A 17,735-nucleotide genomic window follows, 5' to 3' on the forward strand; every position below is an offset into this window, starting at 1 on the left:
TGAGGTATTTGTCTTCTGTGGCACAAACTGGGCACAACATATTATGCACTAAAATGGCATATCAGTAGAAAATTGCAATTTTCACTTTGAACCATCCGCTGTGCATTAACCCCTTTGCGCACTATGACTTAATTGCCCGTCATGGTGCGGCGGTTGATGTATGGAGCCAGCTCACGTGCTGTGCCCGCTCCATACGCTGCGGGTGTCAGCTGTGTATTACAGCTGACACCCGGGACTAACGGACAGGTACAGCGATCGCTCTGTTAGGGTATGTTCACACGGCAGCGTCCGTAACGGCCGAAATGACGGGGCTGTTTCCAGGAGAAAACAGCCCCGTCATTTCAGCCGTTACGGCATGTGCAGGAGCTTGAACGCCGCGTCCATTACGGACGTAACTGGAGCTGGTTTTCCATGGAGTCCATGGAAAACAGCTCCATTTACGTCTGAAGAAGTGACATGACACTTCTTTGACGCGGGCGTCTATTTACGCGCCGTCTTTTGACAGAGACGCGTAAATATATGCCTCGTGTGAACAGACAAACGTCAGCCCATTGCTTTCAATGGGCAGATGTTTGTCAACGCTTTCAAGCCATAATTTCGGACGTAATTCGGGGGTTAAAACGCCCGAATTACATCCGTAAATAGGCCCTAAATAAATACCTTATGGGGTCTAGTTTTCTAAATGGAGTCGTTTATGGGGAGTTTCTATCGTTCTGGCAGCTCAAAGCCTCTCCAAATGTACAGTGGGGCCTAAAACATTTTCAAGCAAAATATGAGTCCTGAAAGCCTCCGGGTGCTCCCTTCCTTTTGGGTCCTGCCGTGTGTCCAGGCAGCGCATTAGGGCAACAATGTGGGTATTTTTGAAAACAGGAGAAACAGGGTGATAGATTTTGTGGTGTGTTTCTTCATTCTCATGATCGCTTTACAAAGAAATCGGTCTTCAAGCTGATACTTTTATGAAAAAATATTAAATATTAAATTTAACAAAAAACTGTGGGGTCAAAATATTTATTATACCCCTAGATAAATACCTTAAGGGGTCTAGTTTTCTAAATGGGGTCATTTGTGGGGGTTTCCATCACTCTGAGACCTATGAGCCTCTGAAAACCTGGCTTGGTGCAGGAAAACAAAATGTACTTCAAAATGTATAAAATTATTATTCAATTTGTAAGTCCTCTAAATTGCTGAAAATTTATTTAATTTTTTCAAAAGTGCTGCCAAAATAGAGTAAAGGAATGGAAATATATATTGAATTAAAAAAATTGTACAGTATGTGCGTACATATGTGACATATTGCAGTTAAAAATAGGGAAAAATTGTAATTTTTACCTAAATTTCTTCCATTTTTTTATTTTTTTATTAATTTCCGCAAATTGTATCAGTCTACTTTTACCACTAAAATAAAGTACAACATGTGACGAAAAAACAATGTCAGAATTACTTGGATATTCAAAACTTTCACAGAGTTATTCTCTGATAAAGTCACACGTACCAGATTTGACAAATCTGGCTTGGTCATTAAGGTACAAACATGCCCGGTCATTAAGGGGTTAAATAAAAAATCCAGTATTTTCGGAGTGCACCCTGAGGCAAATGAAAGATTTTAACTAATAAAGTTGAAATGAAAATGAATAGCTTTTTATAGACACAAGCAATGTTTATACACACGCCTGTTGTCATATGATCATTTGTTATGGGTATGTTCACACGGCCTATTTTCAGACGTAATTCAGGCGTTTTACGCCTCGAATTACGCCTGAAAAGACTGCTCCATTACGCGTGCAAACATCTGCCCATTGCTTGCAATGGGTTTTACGATGTTCTGTTCCCACGAGGTGTAATTTTACACGTTGCTGTCAAAAGACGGCGTGTAAAAAGACGCCCGCCTCAAAGAAGTGCAGGTCACTTCTTGGGACGTTTTTGGAGCCGTTTTTCATTGACTCCATTGAAAAACAGCTCCAATAACGTCCGTAAAATACGCAGCGAAAAACGCGAGTACTTGCAAAAATGTCTGAAATTTAGGAGCTGTTTTCACCTGAAAACAGCTCCGTATTTTCAGACGAATTTTGCGTTTGCGTGTGAACATAACATAACAGTTAAAGCATACGTCTGGTACACTGCTCATTAAGGCTGGGTTCACACAACCTATTTTCAGACGTAATGGAGGCGTTTTACGCCTCGAATTACGTCTGAAAAAACGGCTCCAATACGTCAGCAAACATCTGCCCATTACTTTTACATTTTACGCGTTGCTGTCAAAAGACGGCGCGTAAAATTACAGCCTCGTCAAAAGAAGTGCAGGACACTTCTTGGGACGTTTTTGGAGCCGTTTTTCATTGACTCCCATGAAGAAAAGCTCCAAATTACGGCCGTAAAAGACGCCTCGCAAAACGCGAGTACATGCAATTACGTCTGAAATTACGGAGCTGTTTTCTCCTGAAAACAGCTCCGTAATTTCAGACGTAATTGCAGTTATCGTGTGCACATACCCGAAGTCTCTTACCTTTTGATACACAAATTGTGTTTTCAGTCCTTTCTCAGCAGCAGAATCTCTCCACTCTGTCAGCCATTTCAGAAATAAAGGGTTTGGGCAGGGAGGCAGAGGTCGCTTACGTCCAAATGTGACCGGACCAGGCATCTTCTGGACTTCTAGTTTCAGCTGGATACCAAGTCTATCACGTTTTCTGAGAAGAAATGAATATACATAATGTTAGTTGCAACTAAGAAAAAAATATACATTCTGAAATAAAGTCAGGGGCTGTAGCACAAAATGGCTCAATTCACACTACGTTTTCTTACATATAGTTGTCAGTATACATCTAGAGCAGGGGTCTCAAGCACGCAGCCCGCGGGCCGCATGCGGCCCCTGGGGCTTTCATCTGCGGCCCGCGGGACACAGAGCCGCTAGTATCGGCTCTGCTCCGAGACTCTGGAATTCCCTGACATCGCTGTCCACATATGAACAGCGATGTCTGGGGCTTCCCCAGAGCCGGAGTCCCGAGCAGAGCGCTGGTGTCGCCTCTGCTCCGGGACTCTGTGGAATTCCCTGACATCGCTGCCCATATATGGACAGTGTGTCAGGGTCTTGCCCAGAGCGGAGCAGAGCGCTGGTGTCGGCTCTGCTCCTGGACTCTGTGGAATTCCCTGACATCGCTGTCCACATATCAACAGCGATGTCTGGGGCTTCCCCAGAGCCGGAGTCCCGAGCAGAGCGCTGGTGTCGGCTCTGCCCTGGGACTCTGTGGAATTCCCTGACATCGCTGTCCACATATGAACAGCGATGTCTGGGGCTTCCCCAGAGCCGGAGTCTGGAGCAGAGCGCTGGTGTCGACTCTGCTCCGGGACTCTGTGGAATTCCCTGACATATCTGCCCATATATGGACAGTGTGTCAGGGTCTTCCCCAGAGCGGAGTCCCGGGCAGAGCGCTAGTATCAGCTCTGCTCTGGGACTCTGTGGAATTCCCTGACATCGCTACCTATATATGGACAGTGTGTCAGGGTCTTCCCCAGAGCGGAGTCCCGGGCAGAGCGCTATTATCGGCTCTGCTCCGGAACTCTGGGGAAGCCTCTGACATCGCTGTCCATACATCGACAATGATGTCAGGGGCATCCCCAGAGCAGGAGTCCCAGTGATGTCAGCAGCACAGCTGGAGTCCCAGGAAGAGCCTACTAGCGCTCTGCCTGGGACTCCAGCTCTGGGCAAGCCCCTGACATCACTGGGGCAGCCTCTACAGAAGGCACTGGGGCAGCCTCTACAGAGGGCACTGGGGCAGCCTCTACAGAGGGCACTGGGGCAGCCTCTACAGAGGGCACTGGGGCAGCCTCTACAGAGGGCACTGGGGCGTTATCTACAGAGGGCACTGTGGCCTTATCTACAGAGGGCACTGTGGCCTTACCTACAGAGGGCACTGTGGCCTTACCTACAGAGGGCACTGTGGCCTTACCTACAGAGGGCACTGTGGCCTTACCTACAGAGGGCACTGTGGCCTTACCTACAGAGGGCACTGTGGCCTTACCTACAGAGGGCACTGTGGCCTTACCTACAGAGGGCACTGTGGCCTTATCTACAGAGGGCACTGTGGCCTTATCTACAGAGGGCACTGTGGCCTTATCTAGGGGTGTGTTGCATTATCCACAGAGGGCACTGCGGCAGCATCCACAGAGGGCACTGCGGCAGCATCCACAGAGGGCACTGCGGCAGCATCCACAGAGGGCACTGCGGCAGCATCCACAGAGGGCACTGCGGCACTATCTAAAAAGGGGCTGCCCAATCTTGACATGTGTGCTAACTGAGCCGCCGGACTGCATTTAGCGACACTTAAACTGGAAAGCTGGATTGTTGAAATAAGCACTTGGAGAAATATTTCAAATTTTAAACCTAGCGCTATTATTATAGTAATGTAGTGTTATTATTCTAGTAATATAGTGTTATAGTCGTTCAAATAACTAATTGATTAACAATAATTTTGTATTGTATCAAATTTGAAAGTAATGCAGCCCGTCAACTTCCCATTTTTTCTATAGGCGGCCCACTTAACCGGCCGAGTTTGAGACCCCTGATCTAGAGCAAAAAACACAAAGAGGTATCTGGATGCATGTGTACATAGAGTTGGGAATATATCAACTGTTCTATGCCAGATTTCTGGTGTAGAAAAGTCGCAAATGGATCAAAGGCCGCAATGTGCACAGAATTTTTTTTAACTTTTGATGCATTTGCGCCGCTTACACGATTTTAAGTGGGCAGAGCTTAGTGGAAGGGGTGGGGCCACCGGCGGCTCAACGCTTACTATAAATTAAAACGGGCAGAAACAGATGTCAATTATAAGGGCAATCTACGCCGGCTTGTAGCTGGAGTAGATTTCCCTTTCTGGCGCGCGGACAGCAGAAAATGCGACAAATTTAATAAGAGGCGTGCACCTCTTAATAACTTAGACGCATCTTACTCCTGCGTACAGCTACAGCCTGCAAAGTGGAGAGGTATAAAAAAAAAAAAAAGCCTAGATGTTTCAAATTAAATAAAGTGCACCCTGAGGCAAATGTCTAAAAGGAGCTTTGAATGAAAAAAAATGTAAAGGCCTTATGAAACGCCACACTTAGTAAATCTGCCCAACACTCTCCTTTTGGTATATATCTGGAAGGTTTAAAGAGGCTCTGTCACCAGATTTTGCAACCCCTATCTCCTATTGCAGCAGATCGGCGCTGCAATGTAGATTACAGTAACGTTTGTTTTTTTTTAAAAACGAGCATTTTTGGCCAAGTTATGACCATTTTTATATTTATGCAAATGAGGCTTTCTAAAGTACAACAGGGCGTGTTTAAAGTAAAAGTACAACTGGGCGTGTATTGTGTATGTACATCTGGGCGTTTTTACTTCTTTTACTAGCTGGGCGTTGTGAATAGAAGTGTATGATGCTGATGAATCAGCATCATCCACTTCTCTTCGTTAACGCCCAGCTTCTGGCAGTGCACAGACACACAGCGTGTTCTCCAGAGATCACGCTGTGACGTCACTTCCTGCCCCAGGTCCTGCATCGTCTCGGACGAGCGAGGACACATCGGCACCAGAGGCTACATTTGATTCTGCAGCAGCATCGGCGTTTGCAGGTAAGTCGATGTAGCTACTTACCTGAAACGCTGATGCTGCCCGAAAATGGTGCTATTAAAAAATACAACTTGTCCTGCAAAAAATAAGACCTTATACAGCTATACCGACGGAAAAAAAACAAAAAAACGTATAGCTCTTTGAATGTGACGATTAAAAAACATAAAAAACTGCTTAGGCTATGTTCACGTCGGCGTCAGGGCTCCATTCCGACGTTCCGTTGGAACGGAGCCCTGACTGACACAAACTGAAACCAAAGGTTTCCGTTTCCATCACCATTGATTTCAATAGTGACAGATACGGAGCCAATGGTTTCAGTTTGCAGAGTTCCTCCTTCGCTGTTGAATCTCTTCATTGTTGCTGAGTTCTTCCAAGGCTGCTGAACTTTTCCGCTGCTGCTGAATTACTCCATTGCTGCTGAGCTGTTCCTAAATTGCAGAGTTTTTATATAGGGAAGATAAATGCCCTGACTATGCCGGTTAAAAAACAGCCCGAAAAGGGCAATTCTCAACGCAGATTGGGGAATTGTCTACCAGAATCCCAGAACGAGAAAACCTCCCAAAATTTTGATAAATTCCTTAGCTCCCCAGTCTTGGTGAAAATTCCATTCCACGAGATAGATAATGAATTGTCAGTGTTTTTAGAAGCCAACTCAGGTTACTCGGAATCAGTGATATTATGGGATACTCTAAAAGCATTCATTAGGGGAATTGTTTTCAAAAACCAAAATATTATTAAGAAAACACAGTATACGCAAAGATATATATTATTACAAAAAAAAACTAGAAACGGAAAGGCAATATGTATAAAATCCTTCAGAAGCTACTGAATCTCAATAAAAAGTCTCCAAAAAGAAATATGAAAACTTGATGCAGGAGGAAGCACAATCAGGCTATGTTTACACGCTTAACAAAAAAACGTCTGAAAATACATAGCTGTTTTCAAGGGAAAACAGCTCCTGATTTTCAGACGTTTCTTTAGCAACTCGCTTTTTTCGCAGCGTTTTTTACGGCCGTTTTTGGAGCTGTTTTCAATAGAGTCTATGAAAAACGGCTCCAAAAACGTCCCAAGAAGTGTCCTGCACTTCTTTTGACGAGCCGTCATTTTACGCGCCGTATTTTGACAACGACGCGTAAAATTAAGGCCCGTGGGAACAGAACATTGTAAAACCCATTGAAAGCAATGGGCAGATGTTTGTAGGCGTATTAGGGGCATTTTTTCAGGCATAATTCGAGGGGTAAAACGCCCGAATTACGTCTGAAAATAGGCCGTGTGAACATACCCTCAGAAATATTTTCGAGTTGCAAACAATACTATTTTGAAGGTAGCAAATCAAGTACATTTTTGGCCCATATTGTAAGTAACCAATGGCCTTATTCTGTTTCCTCTATTAAGAGTACAAAGGGGCAAGTTGTTCACGACGCTAGGGAAGTAGAAGAAGAATTCAGAGGATTTTATCAAGACCCGTACCGCTCTAGGTTAAAAGACTCCGAGGATAGAATAGATAGTTATCTGGATGGAATGGAATTCCCTAATATTGATAACGAGTAAAGATCAATCTTAGATCACCCGATAACATCGGAGGAATTAAGAGCGTCCTTGCTAGAAACGCCAAGTAACAAAGCTGTGGGAGTGGACGGAATTCCATTTGAACCATATAAATTATACCAGGATAAATTAATCGCTATTCTAGTGGAAACAGGAAATTATTCCTATGTTAGAGGTAGGCTTCCCGAATCTATGGAGGCCACAGAAATTATTGTGAACCCTAAGAAAGATAAGGACCTTCTCGTGCCGGAATCGTACCAGCCTATTTCACTGTTAAATACTGATGTCAAGCTGTTGGCCAAGATTCTGTCCATAGACTGATGAAGGTAATGTATAGTATAATTCACCCGCAACAGACTTGGTTTATTCCGGGCAGGGTCATGGTAAAGACTGTCGACCGAGTACGGGAAAGTGTACACTTTGAAAGGTTCTATCCTCCCAATCGATGCTAAGAAAGCTTTCGATACAGTCGAATGGTGTTTTCTTTTTAGGATTTTGGCTTATTTTGGTATCGGGGAAAAATTCATAAATTGGATTCAATTACTGTATAGGCAACCACAGGCCAGAGTAGGCATGGTGAGAAATCAGCTTACTGTAACTTAGAAAGGGGAGTGTGGCAGGGTTTTCCCCTATCCCTTCTCTTATTTACTTTAGTAATTGAGATTTTGGCATATGGTGGGTTTTCAAATGGGTAATAAGGTCGATAAAACCTCGTTATACGCAGACAATGTTCTTCTGTTTATAGGGGATGTATCTTCGGTCGACCATGTAATTCGGTTATACCAAGAGTTTGGTGAGCGGGCTGGCCTTCAAATTAATTGTCAAAACTATAGCTTGTTAAATATCTCAGCTGAGGTTAACCCCGATCAGATTTCTCCCTTGAACTCTATTGAGGAATTTGAATATTTAGGTGCAAAAATTTCTAGGGACCCCACTGACTACATTACACAATATAATTCCTCTATTTGCATTTTTTGAGGGGGAAAGTTAAAGGGAAGGTGTCATGAATTTTTATTTTTTTATCATATTGCTTTTAATATGATATTAAAATACATTTTATTTATTTGTGTTCTCGTGTTCTACTTTTTACTTACTTTTACTTCTCTATGAGGGATGCGATTTTTTTTCCATCTCTGTATGTGTCGATTAACGACACATACAGAGATGGAATACGGCACCTACAACCCCATAGAGAATGTTCCATTCACTGTAGCCTACGCCGTCTGTGTGGGAACGGCGCATGCGCCGCTCTCACACAGACCAAACCAAAGCTCGTTCGCAGAGCGAAATACGGCGCCATTTTCTTGTGGACCGGAAGCCGCTGCTGGACGGTAAGATAACGACTTCCGGCCGCGGCTTCCGGCCATATGTTCAAGGAAGCAAAGGCGCAAGGAATAGGAGTGGAGGCAGGAGAAGGTAATTTATGTTCGTGTATGTGATGTGTGTATTACGTTTGTGTATGTGATGTGTGTATTATGTTCGTGTTATACTGTTGTCTGAGCACTGTATCTAATCCTCCTACACTGTGCAGTCGCTCAGGAAATGGCGGCACACAGTGTAGGAGGTTTGAAGATTCAAACCCCTCCTTCTCCTGGCACTAGCCAGAATAAGGGAGGGGGGATTGCGTGAGGACACTAGGGAGTGTGTCTACCCCAAATTTGCAGCATAAAGCAATGAGGTTGCTTTACCACATTGACCATGTTTATTTTGGGAACTGCTCCCTCTAGTGCTCAGCACATTGAAATGTTATAAATTAGAATCTAATTTATAATATTTCCTGACTTGTGAAAAAATTAAAACAACGTGTAATCACTTAAATAATAATTGTTTAACTAAAAAAAAACAAAACATTTATAGCGACACATTCCCTTTAAAGCATGAAAAAAACTTACCATTGACAAGAGTTGCAAAAATTGCACTGATCAAAAAAAACTTATTTTTAACTAAAATATTACATTTCTTCTCCAACTATCCAATTTGGTTACCGGGAATTTTTTTTTAAAATCTAGAAGCTATCTCTAATGACCTAATTTGGAACGGGGAAAAAACAAATCGCATTAAATACTCTGTTCTTACCTTACCGGTAACAAAAGCGGGCTTTGCCCTTCCGGATTGGAGGAAGTACTTTTTAGCTTCTCCGTTTCAACAGTTCCGGGACTGGGAGGGCTAATAGATTTTTATTGAAACCACTAGGGGACAAATGGTCTAATATATTTGAAGCTCTAGAAGCCGGGGTTCTTAATTCCCTGATTTGGGACTTGGGCCTATTTATGATAATCAGCGGCGTGTCTGGGATGCTGTCATTGAAAAAATTAATACCTTTATTAAAGTCACTCCTCTATGGGGCAATAGGAATATTGGTGAGTTTGACGGCCTCCCGGAATCTTTGTTTTGGAAAAAGCATCACATAACAAGGATATCACATTTATTTAATAATGTACAACTAAAAACTTTTACAGAACTGCAGAGACTGTACAAGGTCCCTAATTACGGTCTGTTTAAATATTTTCAAATTAAACACGCCTTTTTGGCCATTAAACATAAATCACGGTTTGTTCTTACATCTTTTCAATCATTAGAATGCTTAAAAAGTAAGAAAGGACTTTTGTCCTCACTATTTAAAAAAATTCATTTCAGGGGATGAAGGGAACCATAATAAATCACGAGGAAAATGGGATAAGGATCTTGGGATTAGGATCGATTGGGGGTAGATAATAAACATATCGGTGAAGCATAATTAAACCACGATCACGACTCATTTGTTTTATGATCAACCATAGACTATTATAAACCGAAGCTCTTAAAGGTTATGGGGTTAAGGAATAACCATAATTGCCAGAAATGTGGTATACATCAAGCGGAGCTCATCCACTTGTTGTGGTGTTGTCCCAAACTACATAGTGGGGCTGAAGTGGAGTAGCAGCATCTATTTCTAAATTAATTCAGAAAGAGGTTCCAATTGAACTGATGCTATTTATTTTTGGCATCTCCGGTATTTTGAAAGACTGTGGTTGTAGCAAACTAATTAGAAAGATTTTGATTCTGGCAAGATTGGTTATCATTTATAAATGGATCTCAAAAGGTTTCCCACTGGAAGTAGAATGGCACCATAAGGTGAATAGAGTGATGCTTTTAGAAAGATCATATTACTTGACGCTAAGTAAAGAGGAAGGGGATTTTTTATTTTTTTATAAGATCTGGAACAGATGGATAATGAAACTATCCCTCGAACAGAAAAATACCTTAGGGCTGTTTTAAAATGTGTTAGTAGTTGTTTGAGGAAGAATGTTGTTTTTTTTTCTCTTTCTTTCTCTCCCCCCCCCCCCCCCTCTTACACACACAATATTTTCCATGGTTTTAGGGGGTGACTGTTGATGTTCCAGCATTTAATTTTTGAATAGTGTTTGTACTACATAATATTTTGTTTCATATAATTTTAACTCGGAACATTTTGTTAGTTTTTTTTTATGTAGTATGGAATTCTTTGTTATATAAATCAATGAGAATAAAACAGTTATATATATATATATATATATATATATATATATATATATATATATATATATATAAAATAAATCTATCTTTTATTCCCCTCCCACGTACCACACCTTGGAGATAGGTGCTTGAAAATGTTATCATTTGCAGATCTTAGTGACACCTGCTACTTCCCCGATTTACATAACCTTACGTCTTGCCCTTCTTTGTGTTGCAATTTCATGTTGAGGAGTCTAATAACAAACAAAAGGATCCGGTATGTTCAAATTTAACATGCCCACCCTTCCCGATATTCGTCGTTGGTGGGGATTTGGGATGCCCCCATACACATAAGATGGTTGGCCTGCACGTCGATTTTCGCTGTATTTTTCACCCGCTGCCATTGAGCGCCGCGGGAATAAAACGCCGCGAAATACGCTTTCTCTGCCTCCCATTGATGTCAATGGGAGGTCAGGGGCGTAATCACGCGAAGATAGGGCATGTCCCTTCTTTCTACCGCGAGCCGGTTTTACCGCTCGCGGGAGAAAACCGCCTCTCATTGAAATCAATGGGAGGCATTTTTGGCCGGTTTTTGGAGAGTTTTGCGTCAAAAAACTTTGTGTGAACCCAGCCTAAGAGGGAAAAGGTATGGTCAGTCTTTATCTTGTTAAGGTAAATCAACTAATCTCTAAGGAAAATTTTATTGAAAAAGTATAACAAAAACCTATCATAAAAAATGGTGATCCTATCGATAGCAGGTCTATAAATGAAATCATGGAGTAAAGAAAACATCAGACATAGCAATTCTCAGAAGTTAAAGGGGTTGTCTGGGCACGGACTGGATTTTCATACTGTTAACCTATCCACAGGATAGGTCCCCAGCATATGATCGGTGAGGATTCGACACCCGAATCCCGCACCGATCGGCTGCCTCCGGGCACTGAATGTCCGTGCCGGAAGCAGGTGGCTCTGATCACAGTTTTGCGGCCGAGCTGCAGTACTGCAGGTCTGTCCTATTCAAGTGAATGAAATCAGAGTTGCAGTTCTGCAACACGGCCGCTATGCTGTGTACGGCGCCATCTGCTTCCGACACCGGCCACTGAGCGGAGGAAGCCGGTACAGCTGATTAGTGCGGGGTTGGGGTGCCCTAAAATCTAGTGACATATGGCCTTTAATACATGGCTGGTACTCAGATACTGGATTCTTTCTTTCAAGCCTCGAACTTGCAGTTAAAACGCGATCAAAGCGTCCTGTATAATTATAGCCACAATAAGGCTAATACAGGACGCTTTGATCGCGTTTTAACAGCAGTTTTCTAGTGATTTTCATGTGCTTCTTTATTGCTGTGAAAAACAAATGGAAAAAAACGCATGCGTTTTACAAAAAATTCTCCACGGTTTAGCGATGCGGTTTTCGGCCGTGCGGCTACTGCAGGTGAAGCACATGTTTCAATGTGCTTCACCTGTAATAAACGCTCTATGGAATTCCAGCCTCCATGTGACAAATCATTTTGTTATACTTTATAATACAGTTTACAATGAATGAGATTAGTTGGATCTATTTGTATTTGAATGATGTGTGTAGTCATGTCATTTGAAACAAACTTCAATCGGACACCTTTTCAGGGCGTATTAATACACGGCAGATTAGTTAGTTGCAGATATTTCTGCAACTTAAAATCCATTCCATGTATCTGAATGGAGTTGTTGCATGTGCAGGGATTTCTGTAATTTCCATTCAGATAAATGGGATTGCTTCTTATAAACATAATCTCAGGCCACGTTCACACGATGAGGATTCTGTGAGGATTTATGTGTGGATTCCCCGCCTAAATCCCGGCAGAATCCGCTAACATTCCACCAGCAATCTAGCATGTTCATTATTGCCAGAAATTCTGTGCTGAAATGCCGCATATTAGCCCCATTGAATTACAATGAGGGGTTACCTGCGTGTGAATCTGCTCGACAATCAGCAGCAGAAATCCCAGTGTTTGCTGAGGATTTGTTCTGCAGATTTACTAAAAAAAAACAAAAAAAACATTTCGCAATTGCCTATGACAATCTGTGCCACATGGACATGGTGCTCACAGTTTGAAGTCTGTTGCTCCGGAGTGACACTGAGCCTGCACTTTAAACGCAAATGGACGTTACTGTATGATGTTACTGCATATACCTGATGCACTCCTCCCAGCTTACATATACCCTGATGTATTCCGCCCAGCTTCCATATACCCTGATGCACTCCGCCCAGTTTACATATACCCTGATGTACTCCGCCCAGCTTACATATACCCTGATGTACTCCGCACAGCTTACATATACCCTGATGTACTCTGCCCAGCTTACATATACCCTGATGAACTCCGCCCAGTTTACATATACCCTGATGTACTCCACCCAGCTTACATATAGCCTGATGTACTCCGCCCAGCTTACATATACCCTGATGCACTCCTGCACATCTTACATATGCCCTGATGCACTCCGCCCAGTTTACATATACCCTGATATACTCCTCACAGCTTACATATACCCTGATGCACTCCATCCAGCTTACATATACCCTGATGCACTCCACACAGCTTACATATACCCTGATGTACTCTGCCCAGTTTACATATACCGTGATGTACTCTGCCCAGTTTACATATAACGTGATGTACTCTGCCCAGCTTACATATACCCTGATGTACTCCGCCCTGCTTACATATACCCTGATGTACTCCACACAGCTTACATATACCCTGATGTACCCCGCACAGCTTACATAAACCCTGATGTACGCCACACAGCTTACATATACCCTGATGTACTCCGCCCAGCTTACATATACCCTTATGTACTCTGCACAGCTTACATATACCCTGATGTACTTCGCACAGCTTACATATACCCTGATGTACTCTGCCCAGCTTACATATACCCTGATGTACTCCGCCCAGCTTACATATACCCTGATGTACTCCGCCCAGTTTACACATACCCTGATGTTCTCCGCCCAGCTTACATATATCCTGATGTACTCCGCCCTGCTTACATATATCCTGATATACTCCTAACAGCTTACATATACCCTGATGTACTCTGCACAGCTTACATATGCCCTGATGTACTCCACACAGCTCACATAAACTGAAACACCAGTAAAACACGAAACAAAAAACTTCTACCAAGCAAAATCTACGCTCCAAAAGCCAAATGGCGCTCCTTCTGGGCCTGGCAGCGGGCCCAAACAGCAGTTTATGAGCACATATGACGTATTACTGTACTCTGGAGAACCCGCAATTTATGGGGTGTGTGTCTAAAGTGGCACAATCTGAGCACAACACATTGGGCACTGAAATAGCTTATCTGTGGAAATTGTACTACATCTACTGTGTACTAATTTCTGCAAAACCTTTGGGGTCAAAATGCTCACTACACTTCTAGATGAATTCCTTGAGGGGTGTAGTTTCCTAAATGTGGTCAATTCTCAGGCGTTTTCACTGTACTGGTACCTCAGCACAATGCAACATGGCGCCAAAAAACAATTTTGTAAAATCTTCATTCCAAAAACGATATTACGCTTTTTCCCTTTAGACCCTTGCCGTGTGTCCAAATAGCAGTTTACAACCACATATGGGGTATTTCGCAACTCAAGAGAAATTGTGTAACTCATTTTGGGGTGTCTTTTCTCCTGTATTCCTCGTGGAAATGAAAAATTATGAACTAAATCTTCATGTTATTGGAAAAAAATATTTTTTCATTTTCACTACCCAATTCTAATAAAATCTATAAAACACCTGAGGGATCAAAATGCTCACTACACCTCTAATTTAATAATTCTTTGAGGGGTATAGTCTCCAAAATGGGATCAGACCTGGGGAATTTCTTATATACTGGTACTTCAGGGTCTCTGCAAAAGTGACATGGCCGCCAGAAACCAATTCAGCTAAATCTGAGCTGCAAAATCCAAATGGCACTCCTTTTCTTCTGAGCCCTGCCGTGGGCCCAAACAGCAGTTTATTAACACATATGGGGTATTGCCATAATCAGGAGAAATTGGTTTACAAATGTTGAGGTGCTTTTTCTCCTTTTATTCCTAATAAAAATGAGAAAATTCTATGTTCTTTCAGAAAAAAAGTAGATTTTTATCTTCAAGGACGAATTCCAATAAATTCAGCAAAAAACCTGTGGGGTCAATATGCTAACTATACCACTAGAAAAATTCCTAGAGGGGTGTAGTTTCCAAAATGGGGTCACTTTTGGAGGGATTCCACTGTTTAGGTCCCTCCAGTGCATTGCAAACGCGACATGGCACCGAAAACCATTCCAGTAAAATCTGCACTCCAAAATCCAAATGGTGCTCCTTCCCTTCTGAGCACTGCCATGGGTCATAACAGTAGTTTATTACCACATATGGGGTATTTCCGTAATCGGGAGAAATTGCATTACTAATGTTGGGGTGCTGTTTCTCTTTTACTATTTTTCCAGAAAATAAAGTAGATTTTAATTTTCACAGACTAATTCAAATAAATTTAGCAAAAAAACCTGTGGGGTCAAAATGTATGATAAATTCCCTGAGGGGTGTAGTTTCAAAAAATGGGGTCACTTTTGTGGGTTTCCACAACACCTCTTCAAACCTCACATGGTGCCTAAAATATATTCTAATAAAAAGAAGGCCCCAAAATCCTCTAGGTGCTCCTTTGCTTCTGAGGCCTGTGTTTCAGTCCATTAGCACACTAGGGCCACAAGTGGGATGTTTTTAAAAACTGCAGAATCTGGGCAATGAATATTGAGTTGCATTTCTCGGGTAAAACTTTCTGTGTTACAGAATTTTTTTTATTACAAATTGATTTTGGCAAAAAAATAAATACATTTGTAAATTTCACCTCTACTTTGCTTCAATTCCTGTGAAACACCTAAAGAGTTAAAATACTTTCTGAAAACTGTTTTGAATACTTTGAGGGGTGCAGTTTTTAAAATGGGGTGTTTTATGGGGGTATCTAATATAAGGGCCCTTCAAAGCCTCTTCAGAACTGAACTCGTCCCTGAAAATATAGCCCTTTCAAATTTTCTTACAAATTTGAGAAATTGCTGCTAAAGTTCGACGCCTTGTAACGTCGTAGAAAAATAAAAGAACGTTCAAAAAAACGATGCAAACATAAAGTAGCATATGGAAAATGTTAATTAGTAACTATTTTGTGTGGTATTACTATATGTTTTACAAGCAAATACATTTAAAATGAGAAAAATCGTGTATCGTGTTTACGTGTATGATGCTGACCAATCAGTGACCAGTCAGCATCATACTCATCTCCATTGATTTACACAGCAGCGATGTGCAGCCACATAAACAGAGATTAACGTTACTGTAGTGTCCTGATAATGAATACACATGATCATCTAGCCTGGACGTCATGTGTATTCAGAATCCTGACACTTCTGAATCTTTTCTTTGAGATTTCTAGCACGGGAAACGAAATCTCGCGAGATTTCGGAGATAAACGAGATTTCGTTTCCCTTGCTGCAAATCTCACAGAAAAGAGTCAGAAGTGTCAGGATTCTGAATACACATGACGTCCAGGCTGGATGATCATGTGTATTCATTATCAGGACACTTGATTAACGTTAATCTCTGTGTATGCGGCTGCACATCGCTGCTGTGTAAATCAATGGAGATGAGTGTATGATGCTGACTGGTCACTGATTGGTCAGCATCATACACGTAAACACGCCCAGTTAAAAACACAATACACGCCCAGTTGGACATAACGAAAAAAAAACGCCCAGTTGTCCATTTCAAACCTCATTTGCATTTGTGAATTTTCCACAATGGATTAATTGTGGAAAATCTGCAGCGTATTAAAGTAGCAGCAGTGTGGGTGAGATTTCAACAAATCTCGTCCGAACTGCGGTAAATATCTGCCCAAAAAAACGCACATAAATTGACGTGCGGTGCAGTTACTTCAACCGCTGCATGTCAATTAATTCTGCGGATACGCACCTCTTCTGTTACGGGTTTACCCATTGAATTCAATGGGGTGCTTAAACCCGCAACAAAGAAGTATGTGTTGCGATATTTGCGACGGAATCGCAAAGATGCGCCGCAAAAATCACAAGAAAAAATAAAAATAAAAGTTATACTTACCCAGAGTTCCCTGCTTCTTCTCCAGTCCAGCCTCCCTGGATGATGTTGCAGGCCATGTGACCGCTGCAGCATCATCCCAGGAGCCCGGACTACGCGCCAAGAAGAGGGAGGGGATAAGTACGAAGGTTGTTTTGTTTTTTTCCGGCTCCGATTTGCAGTGGAAATTCCACTTAAAAAACGCATCATAATGTGGTGGCATTTTCCAGACGGCATTCCCTGCGGTGTTCAGTGCGGATACGCTGCACAGCTTAACCCCTTAATGACCAGCCTATTTTAGATCTTAATGACCAAGCCATTTTTTACGTTTTTCCATTGTCTCGATCAAAGAGCTATAACTTTTTTTTATTTTTGCGTCGACATAGCTGTATAAGGTCTTGTTTATTGCGGGACAAGTTGTATTTTTTAATAGCACCATTTTGGGGTACATAGAATTCATTGATTAATTTTTATAAACTTTTTTTTGAGGGGGAATAGAAAAAAAACTGCAATTTCGTCACACGTTTTTGCATCCAAAATTTACGCCGTTTACTTTATTCAGCGCGTTGTTGCGATTGCAACGATACCAAATTTATATTGATTTTTTATGTTTTACTACTTTAAGGACTTATTCAGACGAACGTGATATACGTCCGTGCAACGCGCGTGATTTTCACACGCCTCGCACGGACCTATGTTAGTCAATGGGGCCGTTCAGATAGTCAGTGATTTTTACACAACGTGTGTCCGCTGCGTAAAACTCACGACATGTCCTATATTTGTGCGTTTCTCGGGCATCACGCACCCATTGAAGTCAATGGGTGCGTGAAAATCACGCGCAGCACACAGAAGCACTTCTGTGTGACACGCGTGATTCGCGCAACAGCAGTAAAAACTATGAATGAAAACAGAGAGTGCTTTTCTGTTAACAAACATACAGAGTGTCATAATGATGGCGGCTGCGCGAAAATTATGCAGCCGCGCACCATGTGCTGATGACACACGG

General features: G+C 42.2%; 1 protein-coding gene across 7 annotated transcripts in view; it reads right to left on the reverse strand.

Annotated features, from left to right (window-relative positions):
* The window catches only part of MUS81 (MUS81 structure-specific endonuclease subunit), a 244,377-nt gene that overhangs the window by 131,711 nt on the left and 94,931 nt on the right, over positions 1 to 17,735 (reverse strand). For 6 of the 7 annotated variants that reach the window (XM_075837352.1, XM_075837348.1, XM_075837349.1 and 3 more), the window contains one exon: positions 2,504 to 2,684. In XM_075837352.1, coding sequence (XP_075693467.1) covers positions 2,504 to 2,638 — 135 coding nt within the window. In that variant the 5' untranslated portion in view covers positions 2,639 to 2,684. The remainder of the gene's footprint in view (positions 1 to 2,503; positions 2,685 to 17,735) is intronic. The other variant, XM_075837354.1, reaches the window with a different exon arrangement.

This window comes from Rhinoderma darwinii, chromosome 9 (genome assembly GCF_050947455.1).
Source record: "Rhinoderma darwinii isolate aRhiDar2 chromosome 9, aRhiDar2.hap1, whole genome shotgun sequence".
Taxonomy (NCBI): Eukaryota; Metazoa; Chordata; class Amphibia; order Anura; family Rhinodermatidae; genus Rhinoderma; species Rhinoderma darwinii.